Genomic DNA, 15,533 nt, shown 5'->3' on the forward strand with positions numbered 1-15,533 from the left:
TTGGGCTGATGATGTGCCCCTCAATTCTTCGGGCCATTACATTGATGCGGAAGTTGGGGGCTTCTGGTGACTCTCTCCACTGACGTATCACATGTTTTTATAGCTTAACTGCGACCTCTGAACGACACAACTCTTGGGACTTTATTCGGCATCTGCATTCTATCAGTTCTCTCCCTTGACTTATATTTAGTGATTTCAATAAGGTTCTGCTAGCATCTGAGAAATTTGGAGGGAGAGTCCTTAGCGCTTTACAAATGTAGGGGTTTCGAGATATGGTTGGTGCGTGTAACCTCGGCGATTTGGGCTTTCACAGTGATGTTTTCACATGGGTGAATTCAATTACGAAGTGTCGTTTAGATCGTTGGTTAGCAAATCTGGGATGGTGTTCTCTCTTCAGATACTTGCAAGTCCTTCACCTTCCCCCGCTCACCTCAAATCACATCCTGATTCTTCTTCAAGTCATATAAGGTCCTGAGCAAAACAGTCGCAAACACAAACATTTTCGCTTTGAAAAGGCTTGGCTACAGCAGGAAGATTGCACTAAGTAGTCGCTACTGGGTGGTCTAAACAGGTTTTCAGAACACCATTTTTTCGTGTTTGTGAGAAGATTAAGGCAGTTCAAGTAGAACTTTTGAAATGGAAACGTTCCTTGGCATCTGTTTAGAATGAAATCAAGGTTGTGTGTGATCAGCTGAAAGGTTTATTCCTACACCCTTTAGACTCGGTGGAGTGGGACCTTGGGAGCAATTTGCACAGTAAGCTTAAGTCTTTGTTGAATCAGGAAGAGTTTCACTGGAAGATGCGATCTAAAGTGGCCTGGTTTAGGATGGTGATTGGAACACTCGTTACTTCCATCAAAAAGCTTCAAATTGGCTTAGAAAAAACAACATAAAGGTGAATGTGAATGGTGTCTGGCAGACTAGTTCTGAGGATGTCGAGCAGGTTATGGTTGAGTACTTCACTAATATGTTCACTTTTAATGGCAACACATCATATGATAAGATCCTGGATTCAGTTCGTGGTCGCAATGAACCACAGCCTATGTGCCGCTTGCTCTGATGCTGATATTAAAGAGGCTATCTTCCAAATGGATCTACCACTGCTCCGGGCCCGGATGGTATGTCCTAAATTTTTTTTTTCAAAAGTTCTGGGATATTGTTAGTGTTGATGTGGTTGCTGCTTTGAGATCTTTTCTCACTTCCGATCATATCCTGAAGCAACTTAACTACACTTTGGTCTTACTCATTCCTAAGGTTGCTAAATTGCAAGATATGACTCAGCTTCAGCCAATTGCCTTGTGCAATGTACTATATAAAATTGGTGCCAAAGTTATCGTGAATCGTCTAAAAGGTATGATGGATGCAATTATTTCCAATCAACAATGAGCTTTATGCCTGGGCGTTTAATTTGGGGTAACTCTCTTGTTGCTTCTAAAGTGGGACATCATCTCCACAATCTTCAATGGGGGAAGCAGGGGTTTTTAGCTCTAAAACTCGACATGAGTAAGGCATACGACTATGTGGAGTGGAGTTTTTTTGAAGAAGATCATGCTGAAACTTGGATTTGATCCTCGATGGACTGATATTTCCTTTCTGGTAAATGGTGAGATTATCGGATATATTACCCCATCACTCGGGCTCAGGCAAGGGGATCCTCTGTCTCCCTATTTATTTCTTCTATGTGCTGAAGGGTTAACGAGTTTGATTGCTCGACAAGAACAGCTCGGTCGTATACACAATGTATCTATTTGCCGTGGAGCACCTAGCATCTCCCATTTGCTTTTTGCGGATGACAACTTCATGTTCTTACGAGCTTCTTTTCAGGAATGTTGGCAAATTTTGAGGTCTTATGAGTTGGCTTCGGGACAATGCATCAATTTTCAGAAATGTGTGGTATCGTTTTTGCCTAACATTAGATGGCATATTCAAGACCAACTGGATGCTTTCTTGGGCGTGAGAAGGGTGGATGTGCAGGATCGCTATCTTGGTCTTTCTATCGTTCTAGGGCATAATCAAACAGAGCGGTTTTTCAAAATTAAGAACCGTTTCTAAAAAAAATTAAAGGGATGAAAGACAAGCTTCTCAATGTTGTGGGAAAGGAAATACTTATTAAGGTGGTTGACTAGTCACTTCCCATTTATTCGATGAATTGTTTTCTCCTTTCCAAGACCTTTTGTGAGGATTTGCAACGCATTTTATGCCGCTTCTAGTAGGGAGACAATGATGATAGCTGTCTGATACACTGGTTTTTGTGGGTAATCATGTGTCGATCGAAGGATGATGGTAGACTAGGTTTCCGACATGCTCTCCTTGCCAAACAAGGATGGAGGCTGTTGCAAAACCCAAAATCTTTAGCGTCTCGCTTATTAAAAGCAAAGTATTTCCCCACAATTCTTTCCGGTAGACATCTTTGGGGGCAGCCCTTTCGGCATGTTGGCGAGGTATTTTGGAAGGTCGTCTAATTCTTGAGAGAGGTTCTCGCTGGCATGTGGACTATAATTTTTTCCGATGGGCTACGAGAAAAGCTTTGAACTAAAGAAACTGTGCACACAACATTTGCTTATAGATTTTTATTTTTTTATTTTTAGTACAATGATATATTTTACCCTAAGAGGAGGGGGAATTTGGCTAATCCACATAATGGGAAACTAATTTGGTATCGAAATTGCCATCCATGAGATTAGAACCTAAGACCTCTCACTTAGAAGTGAAGATGAATACCATCATATCGTAGTACTGAGGCACCTATATATAGATTAAAAATATGGGCTGAGAATTAGGGTAAACTTCCCATGTGACTTTTAGCAAACTCGAAGAGAGGAATGCATATATTATAATAAGTTAGGGGATGAGGAAGTTTCGAAACTATTACAATAAGTTAAGGAGATGGGGAAGGTTCAAAACTTTTACAATAATTTAAGGGATGGGGAAGTTTCGAACTAAGGTGCATGAGTGGAAACCCAACACTATATTCATCAGGATGTTAGACCACATGCAAAGTCACTCACATTTGCATAATCAAACAAACTGTTATAAAGTTTTGTTAATTGATATCAATTTTCAGACCGTCACATTTTTTATTTGCCTTTTTTAAGAATGATCTACATTTGGTTTTAAGAGTCTCGTTTTCTTAGACTCCATGGTCTAGGAAAATTGTGATCACCCAATATTCAATCTTAATCTAACAATAGAGTAAAAAGTTAAACAACATAAATTAAATAATCACACACTATTAACTTAAGATCAAATGGCGAGTGACCACAGTTTTTTTTAACCACAGAGTCTAAGAGAACGTAACTATTGGTTTTAAACATGTTGTCATCTTCATTCTCTATCACGGAGTATGATTCCATCTCCTCCTATTTAAAAGGTTACGATTAAGTCATGTCAACATCTTGTTTTGAATTTTTTATGTAGAAGAAAAAGACAAAAAGAAGAGTGTGAAAGGAGAGAGAGGAAAATAGATGGTAATAAGGGGCATTTGGATCCCATTTGCATCAAATTGTGGGGATCCTGGGGATCTTCACATCTTAGTCATTCATCGTGCATCGTGCAGTCATAAATCATTTGACTTTTTTTATTTAAAATTAAACACAAATAGTAGCTAACAAAAATTGACCACACGATTTATGATAAATGGCTAGGATGTGGAGATCCCTAGGATCCCCACAAAGTGGATCCTCAGAGGATCCTCTTCCATAAGGGGGAGGGAGAATCCTTACTCCCTCTTGATTGAATGTTGGAATTGCATATAGTGCTGTTGTGTTCATCTGGGTCGTTTCTGCAGACTTTATCAGGTTTGTGTTCATCCAAACCCTCTATTTTTTTTCAAGTTTGATTCTTTGTTTAACTGACATTTCTCTCTCTTTTTTTTTTTTTTTTTTTTTCTTGCAATGTGTTCACAATCACTTCCACTGCAAACTCTAGTCTTCTTTTAGGCCATTTGTTATCCATGTGAGTAATAACAGTAGTGAACTTCCTATGACTCATAGACTTTTCCTTGATAAAATAGTACGCTCATAATTAGACCATGTCTCTAAGATTTGATAAAAGAAAGGTGCATTAGCTGTTAACACGTTGTAATTGGATAAGTTATTAGGAATATGATGGATCTGTTTAGGCAAGTGGCAGTGAGGGGAAAGGGGAGTAAGCAAGGTTTAAGAGATAGGGGGATGGGAGCAAATTACGCATTGGTTGTTTCGGAATAGGTTTCAAGCAATTAAACTATAAGCCCATGCGGATCTCTACATGTAATTCGCCCACTTTGGGAAGAACGGACGGAAGGAAAAAGGAGGCATTTCCTCTATCTTCTTCTTCTTCTTCTCGGGAATGAACAATTGGATAAAAAAATGGATTTTCTTAGTTTATAGTTATAGTTATATAATTATATATTTATCGGCCAGAGGGTTACCTATGATTGGTAATGGCATAACCATAAGAGGGGTAAGGGGGACAAGGTTACGTGTTGGGTAGCACATCACATCTGTTTTGGGTATAAAGGCGACAATGGGTGCTAACCTGGCCACCCAACCCAGCGTGTTAGGGGGGGCTGGCCATAGGTTCGAATCCTGCCACCTTTCTTGTGGATCATCCTGTGGTTACCGGATGATGAGAATAACAAAGCATAAATTTTGAAATAAGAACGAAATGTCAATATTGACCAAATTATTTACCCTAGGTTAAACTCACTTTCATGCTTTCTCTCTGCCTTCATAAAGGAAGTTTCCTAGATGATTGAATCATACATTTCTCCTTGGATCCCAAAGTTGAATGCCTTTTGATGATCCTTCTCTAGGTAAAGGGTGGAAAGTAGAGAGAATCGTGGTGAAGGATAAAGAGAAGCTTTGTCTATCAATGAATAGCGGATTGACGGAGCTCTTGGCATTACTTTGTTTTTCTCTCCTTTCCTATTAGCGAGTTCCGCTCTGGCGCTCAAAATCTCGGGTATGATTCTTACTTGCTGGCCCTGCCCTTGGCTTTTTTTGCTAACATGGCATTCTATGCCATCTTCATTCCCTTCCTTGCTTCGAGGAGCAGGTCGAATAGTCGAAGAAGAGTATGGGATATTTCCTATTCTCAGAATTAGCCATCCTTCCTTGTCTTGATTCTCCTCTAGTCCCTCTGAATCTTGATCTAAGACGAATGCGCTTTTTCAAGCTTTTTCCAACCCCTCAAATCATTGCCTTTCTTGCAACAGAGTTTGAATTCCCGCTCCGTTTAGTAGAGTACTCTAGAATATCGTATTGTAACATCATTGATAGGGAAAGGAAAGAAATTATATAGTTGAACATCATTGCTAGTCCTCATTATTCCATTTTTGTCTTTCTATAGGGACACATGAGATGCTATTGTGACGTTATGGTATTTTGAGCCAATTACGCATGTGCTCAATAATTCTCTCAGAGTGTCGTAATTGAAAAATATAACATATTTTAAGCATTTGTTTTGGGCACCAAAAAACTCAAGACCGACCATACATGGCTCTGACATACTGCCACAATTTTTCAGGGTCAAGAAATTTCTAAGTCCAAAAAAAGAAAAGAAAAGACAATTATTAAGACAAAAATAGTTTCAAGAAATCAAAAAGGAAATCAAAAGCCAGCTTCTGCCAACTGCCACTCAAAATAAAAAGGCGCACCTTTTTTCCAGTTCAAAAATCAAACTCCCGTGTTATTATTACCAGAAGGACTTATAAAAAATAAAATAAAAATTAGAAAAAAGAAGTGCGTTGCCAGCTGCTGCTTCCACACCAACCAATTGGGAAACAAGGCCGGCACCAATCCAACGGCCCACATCTCCCCTCCTCCCAACGCAATTATCGCTCCACTACCCCCAAAAATAACACTCCCTTTCCCCTCGAACCTCAAACCTCTCTCCTCTCCTTCTTCCCCCTACCAAAAATCACACAATCCCTCTCAGATCTCCACATCCAATCCCTCCATTGACCTCCGAACCCTAACAACAATGGCGGCAACCACCCCCTCCCCCCGCGAAGAGAACGTCTACATGGCTAAGCTTGCCGAGCAAGCCGAGCGCTACGAGGAGATGGTCGAGTTCGTCGAGAAGGTCTCCGCCTCCGCCGATAAAGAGGAGCTCACCGTCGAGGAGCGCAACCTCCTCTCCGTCGCCTACAAGAACGTCATCGGCGCCCGCCGTGCCTCCTGGCGCATCATCTCCTCCATCGAGCAGAAGGAGGAGAGCCGCGGCAACGACGACCACGTCGCCACGATCCGTGACTACCGATCCAAGATCGAGACCGAGCTCTCCAACATCTGCGACGGCATTCTCAAGCTCCTCGACTCCAGGCTCATCCCCTCCGCCATCGCCGGCGATTCCAAGGTCTTTTATCTCAAGATGAAGGGCGATTACCACCGTTATCTTGCCGAGTTCAAGACCGGCGCCGAGCGCAAGGAGGCCGCCGAGAGCACCCTCTCCGCCTACAAGGCCGCTCAGGTATCGCATTGGCTTAGATTTTCACAATTTCTTTGATTTTCATTTTTAGGATTTCATTTGCGAATATAATTAAACTCACTATATGCCAATCTTATGCATCATCTTGTCTTAAAATTAAACTTATGGTCAGTTCAGATGGAACAAATAGATTGAATTTCGTGCAGATTTATCTAATTTCTTTTGGTAAATGCCAAATTGTGTAATAATCTCAACTGATCATTTTGTATGCAATCACTTTAATGGATTGGATTGGTAGACATTCTGGTTAATTATGACGGAACAACTAGATTGCAAATTGTGTTCAGATTTTCCTCATTTTTTAAATTGAGTGCAGAAAATGAAGGATTGGATGATTATACCGTTGATTATGAATCAATTAATTGCTCGATTGTAAATGGATTCTATGTTTCCTGTGTTTCAGGACATTGCCAATGCCGAACTGGCACCAACACATCCAATCCGCCTGGGGTTGGCTCTCAACTTCTCTGTGTTTTACTATGAGATTCTGAACTCTCCTGACCGCGCCTGCAATCTCGCCAAACAGGTGAATGACTTTGATATTTTATTGATTATATACCACTGTGTTGAAGAAGCAAGAAGCGTAAAGACTTAGAAACTTCTAACATTGTTTGAACTTTGGATTTGATCTGTGACTTCCGCCAGGCTTTTGATGAAGCGATCGCAGAGTTGGACACTCTCGGAGAGGAGTCATACAAGGACAGCACTTTGATAATGCAGCTTCTCCGTGATAATCTCACCCTGTGGACCTCTGACATGCAGGTAATCATGTTGATCCTCTCTCTTCTATCCTCCTGCTCTTCTGCAATATTACGAAGACTCATGTTGAATTGTACATGCTCTTGTTTCAGGATGATGCGTCTGACGAGGTTAAAGAAGCAGCAGCGCCGAAGCCCACCGAAGAATCAAAGCAGTGAGCAACATTCATTGCTGCAAATTAGGGTTGAGCTTCTCCTCTATATGTTTTTAATAGGAGAAGGTAATCCTGGCTAATACAAATCCTATTCCGATTCTAGGCATTCTTGTCTTTCCAATTCAATGGTTGACAAACCCCGGTCTTTTCTTTTCCTTTATTTATTTTTTCTCCTTTTTATTCAGTTTGTTTTTTTTTTCAGTTCTGTGTTTTCGAATTGGAATTTGAAATATCTGTCTTGAATTTCCGTCTTGTTTGATTAATATCGCATATAATTTTACCTCGTCATCGATATCTTTGGGTTATGATTTGTTGTTGTTCATGGAGACTGGTCGTTGTCTACTTTTATAAAAGGTGCATGAGAATACATGATTGTGAAGGAAAATGGACTTGTTTGATCGGGACACAACACATTCATGGTACCTTTTGATACCATCCACAAATGTTAAGGTTCATATGAATTTAGGCCAAATAATGATTTTGATCCCTGTAGTTTGGGTGACGTTGCATTTAGTCCACGTAGTTTTAAATTTTACGATTTAAATCGTGTAGTTTACGAAGTGTAATTAGGGCATGAGTGGTTGCGTGACATATGACCCCAGCATTCTCTTGTTTGAAGGATATAAGTCGTCTTGTATGAATTTGTGGTTTTGTAAAACTACAGTAGTTACTGGCAAAAAAATGGATGCATAGACTGCAGGTGAAACTTCACCTAAACTACTAGAACCGAAAGGATTTGTTATCGGTACTCTAAAAAGGGTTCGAGCTGGAGGAGTGGGGGATGACTTTTTTGAATTGTCAACAGTAGTTCTCGAATTAAACTTGTAGTTGTGTGCACGGTTTTGTAGCTCCTACGTCATGAAATAGACAATGATGCCTATGGGCTTGCCTTAATCCAGATCCTCTCTGGATCTTCTTTGTGAGGATCTTAAGGTTCGTAAATCATGTTCATTCGATGTACATCATGCAATCAGTTTTTGTTGGATACTATTTGTATTCAATTTTAAATAGAATAAGTTAAAATAATTTCTGATCGCTCGATGTCCAATGAATAGACACGATTCATGGATTCTTATTCGACTTGCCTAATATACAATGTATTAGTTAATAGTTATTCTAATACAATCCGTTGACTTACGCCTGGTTTGGTGCTAAGATGATTCTGAAAAAAGTTGGTATAAAAAAAAGCTGGGAGCTGTTTTTGTGTTTGGTAAACATTCAGCTTCAGCTTTTTTTCACAGTTTTGGGTGAAAAAAAGTCAAAGACAAGAAGCTGCAAAACCCAGCTTTGAAAAACCGGTTTTTTTTCACATTTGTTTTACATAAAAGTTTACCAAACACTATAATATTGCTTTTTTTTTTTTTCAAAAGCACTTTCACAAAAAAGTTTATCAAACACTCTACTGCTTTATTTCATAACTGCTTATTCTCACAGCACAGCAAAAGCAGTTTTTTTTCAAAGCACAGTAATACCAAACCAGTCCTTAATCATATCAGATCTTCGACATGTTTATTAATCTTATCGTCATTGATACGTATCTTATGGTCCAAAGCTCAGATTAAGACAACTTATTTAATCTTTAGTCATTCGTTACACTTTTGGGTAACGAAGAGCCATCACAAGACTTATTTAATATCTAGTCATGTCCCACTTAATATTAAGGTGTAGTGGTATTCCTCTTTACATTGAGAGATTTTAGGTTCGATTCTTGTTAAAGATGAATTTAAACCACATTATTGCTAGTCCATTGTGAAGCTCAGTTCACTCCCTTCCCTTTGTATAGATAATATTTTTTGTTCAAAAAAAAAAAAAAAAAAAAACAAATATCTTGTGCTTTTGTGAAAGGGTCTTCCTCTGTTGGAAGTGTAAATGAAGCCATCTTGTGTTGAAGTTCACCTGTTTCTCTTATGCATTGTATGTATGTTCGAGCAATGAATCAGTCATAGTAATTTGTTATCAATTTCGTCATCTACAAGAGTTGAACCTAATACTTCCCACCTATTAGTGTCAAGTGGTTTTTTTTGTTTGTTTGTTTTGTCAATTAGGGCTAATCTCTTCTTGAGTTCATCATGATTTGGAGATAGACTAGAGGAGCACGCTTGCACATGCGTCATCAAATGTGTACGTGTGTCCATCTAAATATTAAGTAAGGGTGGTGCTATCTATTCACGCATTTTCACTTCTCACACACTTTTTGTTAACTTTTAGTCTTTGATCTTTTTTAATTTATTTGATCTAACAACCGAGATTGAGAGAGGTGTGAGAAATAAAAAGATGTGTGTGGATAACACATCCTTAAATAATTGACGTATTAAATAATCAACTTTTTTTTTGTTTAATAGATAATTAAATTTCTGATTTAGAGATTCGCATTAGAGCATTTCCACCCATATGATGAATTTGGATTTAGGAGTGGACTTGTGGCTGTTACTATTCACTTAACACAGTAATTGTCTCAGCTTCTCTTTACTACTTTTCCCCCATTGTGAATAATAATCATCATGGCAATTACTATTCTCCAATTATTCAACGGATGAGATTAGTTTAGAATAGATTGTTATAATTATGCTACTCTCCATCCATTGTGAATAGCAACTACCGTGGTTCTAGACCTGGGGCTAGATTGGACATGGCTATTCTCAATGCTCCATCAGCCATGGCTTGAAGAAATGGGTGGACGTGAATGTTGGATTGGATTTGGGACCTAGCCATGGCAAAAAATCATCGATGGACTTGCTCTTACACACAAAGCTAAATTCATTGAGGATGTGTCCCATAACCTATGCTCAACATTCGCTTGAAGATAGGCTCATAGCTCAAATAGTCAAGAGCATTCACTTGTGCGCCTTAAGTAATATGTTTGTCATCGTCAAACATCTAACCGTTTACTATGACTCCTTTGGCGATTTGTTTGTACAAAGTTGTGGTTACAACTTGAAATTATTCATGTGTATGTAGCAGCACACACAAAGACTATTATAGGTTCATTAATGCTTCAAAATCACAATATGACACGTATATATAATTAATTTGTTAAAAGCACACTAAAAATACCTTTCATGGCCAAATTCACAACGACCAATGCAAATACTAAACAAAGCCCCGAAATTATGTTTGAGCTTCGCTTGGTTCTCTTATGTGTTATGTGTATGTCCAGAGGAATTAGGGATATGTACAAGTAGTGGGCCTTTTCCGACCGACCAAGCAACGATATGTTTGCCAAGGCTACTTTTAATTAAAACACGACCTGTTTTTCAAAATCCCCAAAGGACTCTTCTTTCGTCCTTAGATCTATCGCAGTGGCTAAATTATCACTAGAGAATCTATTTGCATAGGTCGTCTCTTGGAGAGATTCTCTCGTGAAATTGATATTAGTCCCAATTGGCGACATTGATAGCAATAGCATAGATGATTGTAATGTATTTAAATAGTTCATCACTCGTCTGTTAAATATTTATCATGTGGTGAATCAATTTCACAAAGGAATCCTTCCGTCTCATGAGCAATGATTGATGCTTAACTTAATGTCGTGTTTTCCGTCTTGTGAGAAACGATTGATGCCTAACTTAATGTCGTGTTTTTTGTTTTTGGGTCGACAACTTAATGTCAATCCGATCATGAACGATGACATTTGAAATTGAAAACAAACAATAGAGTTTGTTGCCCCGTCACTAATCCATGACTTCATAGTGGAGCATTCGACAAACATTTGCACATGGGTCATCAAAAGTGTGCTTGTATTGTATCCATCAAAATTTTAAATAATCAAAATTCTGATTTCGGTTACCTATGCTCAACATTCGCTCGAAGAGCATTCACCCTTGCACCTTCGTCACGCATATAAACCGTCTACCATGCCTCTTTGGTCAACTTTCGCAATGAAACGCATTTGGTCAATTTTCGCAATGAAACGTATCCGACATGCAACGAAAGAGTAAAATATTAGTAAGTTTGGTATGAAAAGTAAAGACCTTAGAGACTAGGAGCTCAACTCTTGAACGAACCATACAAGATGACCAATCAATCGCCAGATTTAGATTGTCTTGTTTGACTCTTTTTTTTCCCCTTAGCAAACGATATTATCTATACTAACGGGATGACGAAATGAGCAAACGATATTATCTATACTAACGTTGTCTGCCAAAAAAACACTTGTTCATTGAACCTAGTTGCCACATCCAAGAATTAAATTGTTCTCGTCAAACAATAGCATTTGCTCCAAATACAAAATATAAAGTTTGTTATCGAATAATAACAAATTCCTACATCTTATAAGATTTTCTGCCAAAAAAAATGACAGTTATAGGATGACAAGTTATATGCTTTAGAATTCTCCTCCATACGGGGCAAATCCTACATTTGCTGATTCCGAATATACAAGATATCAAATTAGTGTCACAAAAACCTGTCAGAATTCCAAAGCTCCAACGAATGAAATGTGTGCGAACAAAATCCAGAACATATCAGAGATGTCGAATTCTAAGAAGGACGGGGGAGGGGGTAAGTCAAGGCCAAAGAACAAAAGACAAATAAGGGCCACAACAGATGGAAAACCAGAGGCAGCGCTAGGGGAAAGTGAAATTATGTCACAAACCAAGTGGTTTAGCCCGGTCTAGTAGTAACAGGATTTGCCTGCAATGCACGTAAGGGGATTGGAACTATTGTTTGAGAACCTTAGCTAGGTTGTCTAGGTCAGCTTCTTCTATGGCTATTTGAGTTAAGTAGGGAACTCTGCGAATGAACAAGGCCAACTAATGGTGAGTCAAAAAGCATTTGAGGAAGTCTAAGTTATTAAGTTTTTCACTCCCCCATTTCATTTAATTATTTCCTATTGGTTGGTTATACTTATACCTAATCAGCATGACATGTACAAGATCTCCTAGCACACTCCATCTGCAAAATCACACTAGAATCCAAACCCTAGTGTCTACACTAATCACTCACCAATCTTCAACAACTTAATATCCTTAAATTCACTTCAAACCTTAACTTATTAGCTTAGCACTTATCGGGTCTTTCACGACTTAGGACAACATAACTGTTTTTAATTTTTTATATGAACTCCTAGCATAGTAAGGCTTGACAACAACATTTGGTAGTCTTGTGTTTCCAATTAATACGTTTTATCAACATCCATCACCCAACTGGTCAAAGAAAAGGAATGGCCTTTTTCAACATAAAACAAGAAGTTTTGTTTGAACATGAAATTCAAACAATGAGGTGGAGTTTCATCGCATATGCAAATTAGGTGCCAAAATAGATTGCATCAACTTAGCACCAAAATAGGAAGAACATCTTAACATGTATTGCACAAATCGTGGTGATACCCGAGATATCACCCTTTTTTCCATTTGGGTTATTCAAAAGGAAACTGTCATTGGAACTCTGAAAAAGTCCTATACACTCCTCTGTTATAAGAACACAAGGAAGATATCGCACTTGACGGAGTGCACACGATAACTTTTTGACTTTCAGACTATTTTGGAGTGCCAATAACAACTTCCGTTTAGAATTCGCAAACATATAGGAGCCAGACATGCTTATATCATCCAATTAGCAAATCGATATGCAGAAAGTTCACAAAACTAAGATAATTAACAACAAAAGCATAATTTTAGCAACACAAATTCTGTATATATAACATTTCTAACCTTTGATTAAACCCCAAACATCCAGATAACAAACAAAGAACAAACCTACATATCTTTCACTCTTATATATCCCATTTACATAACAAAGATAATGCCCTAACTTTAAACGGCGGTGGACCATTTTCCATCCACCCACCGGTGATTGAATAAACCCCTCAACCCAGAATGTACAAAGTTCTTGTCTTTTTATAAAATCGAAAATTAAAGACCCTAAACCCTAAACGACTGTGTTTTGAAGCTTGACTTACCTGAAGAAACTTTAGAAACTTCTCCACCTAGGGCTTGGTGCAGGCACTGTCGGCGAGAGCGGCAGCTGAGGAAACCCTAATTGATTTGGGGAAAGCAATGGGTACGAGGATCGCGGCGAATTCAAGCACCCGAATGGAAGCGGCGACGGAGGCATCGCGAACTGTGGCTGTGAAGCTATCGCCGTCGTTGTCTGCGGTTGTTGATTCGCTGATGTACCTATCCCCTGCAGCGGAGGCGCAACCTGCTGATTCTGCTGCGGAGGCGGAGTCAGATTGGTCCAGCGCGGCGAGACAAGTGGGGCCAGCGGCGAGAATCCCGAGAACTTCTGGTTGTTAGAATCGACGGCTGAGATTGAGTTGTGGAGGTACCGCATGTAGGCTGAGACGGGGGATTCAGCCGCTCCGTGTACGGTTGGGAAAGGAGGGAGGGGAGAGAGAGGGGTTGTGGACCGTCCGATGGAGTTGAAGTGAGCGGCGGCGGATCCCATGGGTGGGATGATTGGATTGCTGGCGTTTGGGGGTGGAGCAGCGGATTCTAGCGAGGGAGGGGGGCGGTTGTTAACCTGAGCGAGGGGGGGAGGGCGGATGCGCTGGAGGCGAGAGCTGATCTGGGGCTTGGGCTGTTGGACGGGCGGCTGTGGGTTAGAGAAGCGGTCGTGGGCGGGAGAGCCGGTGAGCTTCTGAACGACGTCGCGGAAGTCATTTTTGTTGATGTTGTAGACCGGCGGCTGGTGCTGCTGCTGCTGTTGGGGAGGAAGAGGAAGTGGAGGAGGAGGAGGCGGTGGGCTTTCAAAGTTGGGTTTTTTGAGGAAGGTGTTTTGGGTGTTGGTGGTGGTGGGTTTTGAGATCTTGTGGGAGAGCTTGTTGACGTGTTTGAGGTAATTGTCTCTGGTGGTGGTCGTGCTGAAGCTTCCGCCGCCGCCACTGCAAGCGGCAGTAGTGTGAGCAACTGAATCAGTAGTTGAAGAGGGACAGCTTTTATCCATAACAAAAAACAACACAAATTACATACAAACGCAGCAGACTCTCTCTCTCTCTCTCTCTCTCTCTCTCTCTCCCCTCTGTGTGGTCTGAGTAGATCTGAAAATATCTGGGGGGCGGAGGAGCGGGGTTGTTGGTCGGAGAGTGGTGGGGAATGGGAAATGGGGATAATCTTCTGAGGGGGGCAGTCGGCGAGTAGGGACAAGTGTGGACTGGACCGTATATTATTTATATGGAATTAGGAAAAGAAAAAAAAAGTTTTTATTTTTTTAGGAAAATTAAAAATAAAGAAAGAAAGAATGAAGAAAAAGAAAATAAAAGAAATGATTTTTATGGTCCCAAGTCGAGAACTAAAAAGAAGCAATGCGTCTCTTTGGCCTGTTTCTCGACTTAAAAGAAGATAAGGGACATGACCCGTAATGCAAGCCAAGCATCTCTCGACCTTTAATCTCACTTATCTTTCTCAAAATTTATCAAAGTTTTTAGACAGTCAAAACAGACACAATTCCAAATAGCAAGATTTTTAATGCCTTTTTAGTTTTTTTCTTTTTTTGGAGTTTTAACGAAAAATTCACAGTACTGTTCACCTTAACAAAAAATCATATTTTTACCCTAAAAAGTCAAACCTGATACTATTCACTTTACTTTATATTTTGTCCTTATCATTAAAATTCAAAATTTTCAAGTTCTTTTCATTAGTTTTTCTTTTTTTTTACCACCCTTTGATGAATAATAATCCCTACTAAATACTAAATAGGGATAATAACACCTGCAGATTTGTTTGGTAGGGATTTAACATTATTCTGTACTATGTAGTGACATTATATATGTATTTAATAGTGGTGGGTATTTTCCAACTTACGAAATAAATAAATGTTAGCTTTTTTGGAACTAGAAATTTTCTCATCTGGTCAAAATTTCTGTTACTCTTGCCTTATCAACATGCCAAATGTTACACCCAAAATTTCAAATTAATTTAGATCTCTTGTTGGGAATGATTTCAGCACTATCCTAACGTTCATATTCATGCTTAAACCTTTACCGTAAATATAAACTCGTTTCAAAAAATCTCTTCCATCATCCTCATTTTTTAACTTCCCTAGAAAAACAACTCAAAAACCCTTCATTAAAATACGCGTAATTAACTTTAAAAATCTTTTGAGTTTTAACGAAACACTCATGGTACTATTCATTTTTAACGAAAATAACATTTTTACACTAAAAAATCAATCCTGGTACTATTTGCTTACAAAAAATTTTATTCTTTTGA

General features: G+C 39.3%; 2 protein-coding genes across 2 annotated transcripts; one reads left to right on the forward strand and one right to left on the reverse strand.

The window, feature by feature from the left end:
* The first annotated feature begins 5,844 nt into the window (after positions 1 to 5,844).
* Positions 5,845 to 7,675, forward strand: LOC137716919 (14-3-3-like protein). Its single transcript, XM_068456270.1, has 4 exons — positions 5,845 to 6,452; positions 6,874 to 6,996; positions 7,116 to 7,232; positions 7,322 to 7,675. Exons 1-4 carry the CDS (start codon positions 5,964 to 5,966, stop codon positions 7,385 to 7,387), a joined length of 795 nt encoding a protein of 264 aa, XP_068312371.1. The 5' UTR covers positions 5,845 to 5,963; the 3' UTR covers positions 7,388 to 7,675.
* A 5,542-nt stretch (positions 7,676 to 13,217) lies between these two features.
* LOC137716918 (VQ motif-containing protein 9) lies at positions 13,218 to 14,397 on the reverse strand. The gene has a single exon (XM_068456269.1). It carries the CDS (start codon positions 14,266 to 14,268, stop codon positions 13,294 to 13,296), a length of 975 nt encoding a protein of 324 aa, XP_068312370.1. The 5' UTR covers positions 14,269 to 14,397; the 3' UTR covers positions 13,218 to 13,293.
* Between the last annotated feature and the right edge of the window lie 1,136 nt (positions 14,398 to 15,533).

This window comes from Pyrus communis, chromosome 15 (genome assembly GCF_963583255.1).
Source record: "Pyrus communis chromosome 15, drPyrComm1.1, whole genome shotgun sequence".
Lineage (NCBI taxonomy): Eukaryota > Viridiplantae > Streptophyta > Magnoliopsida > Rosales > Rosaceae > Pyrus > Pyrus communis.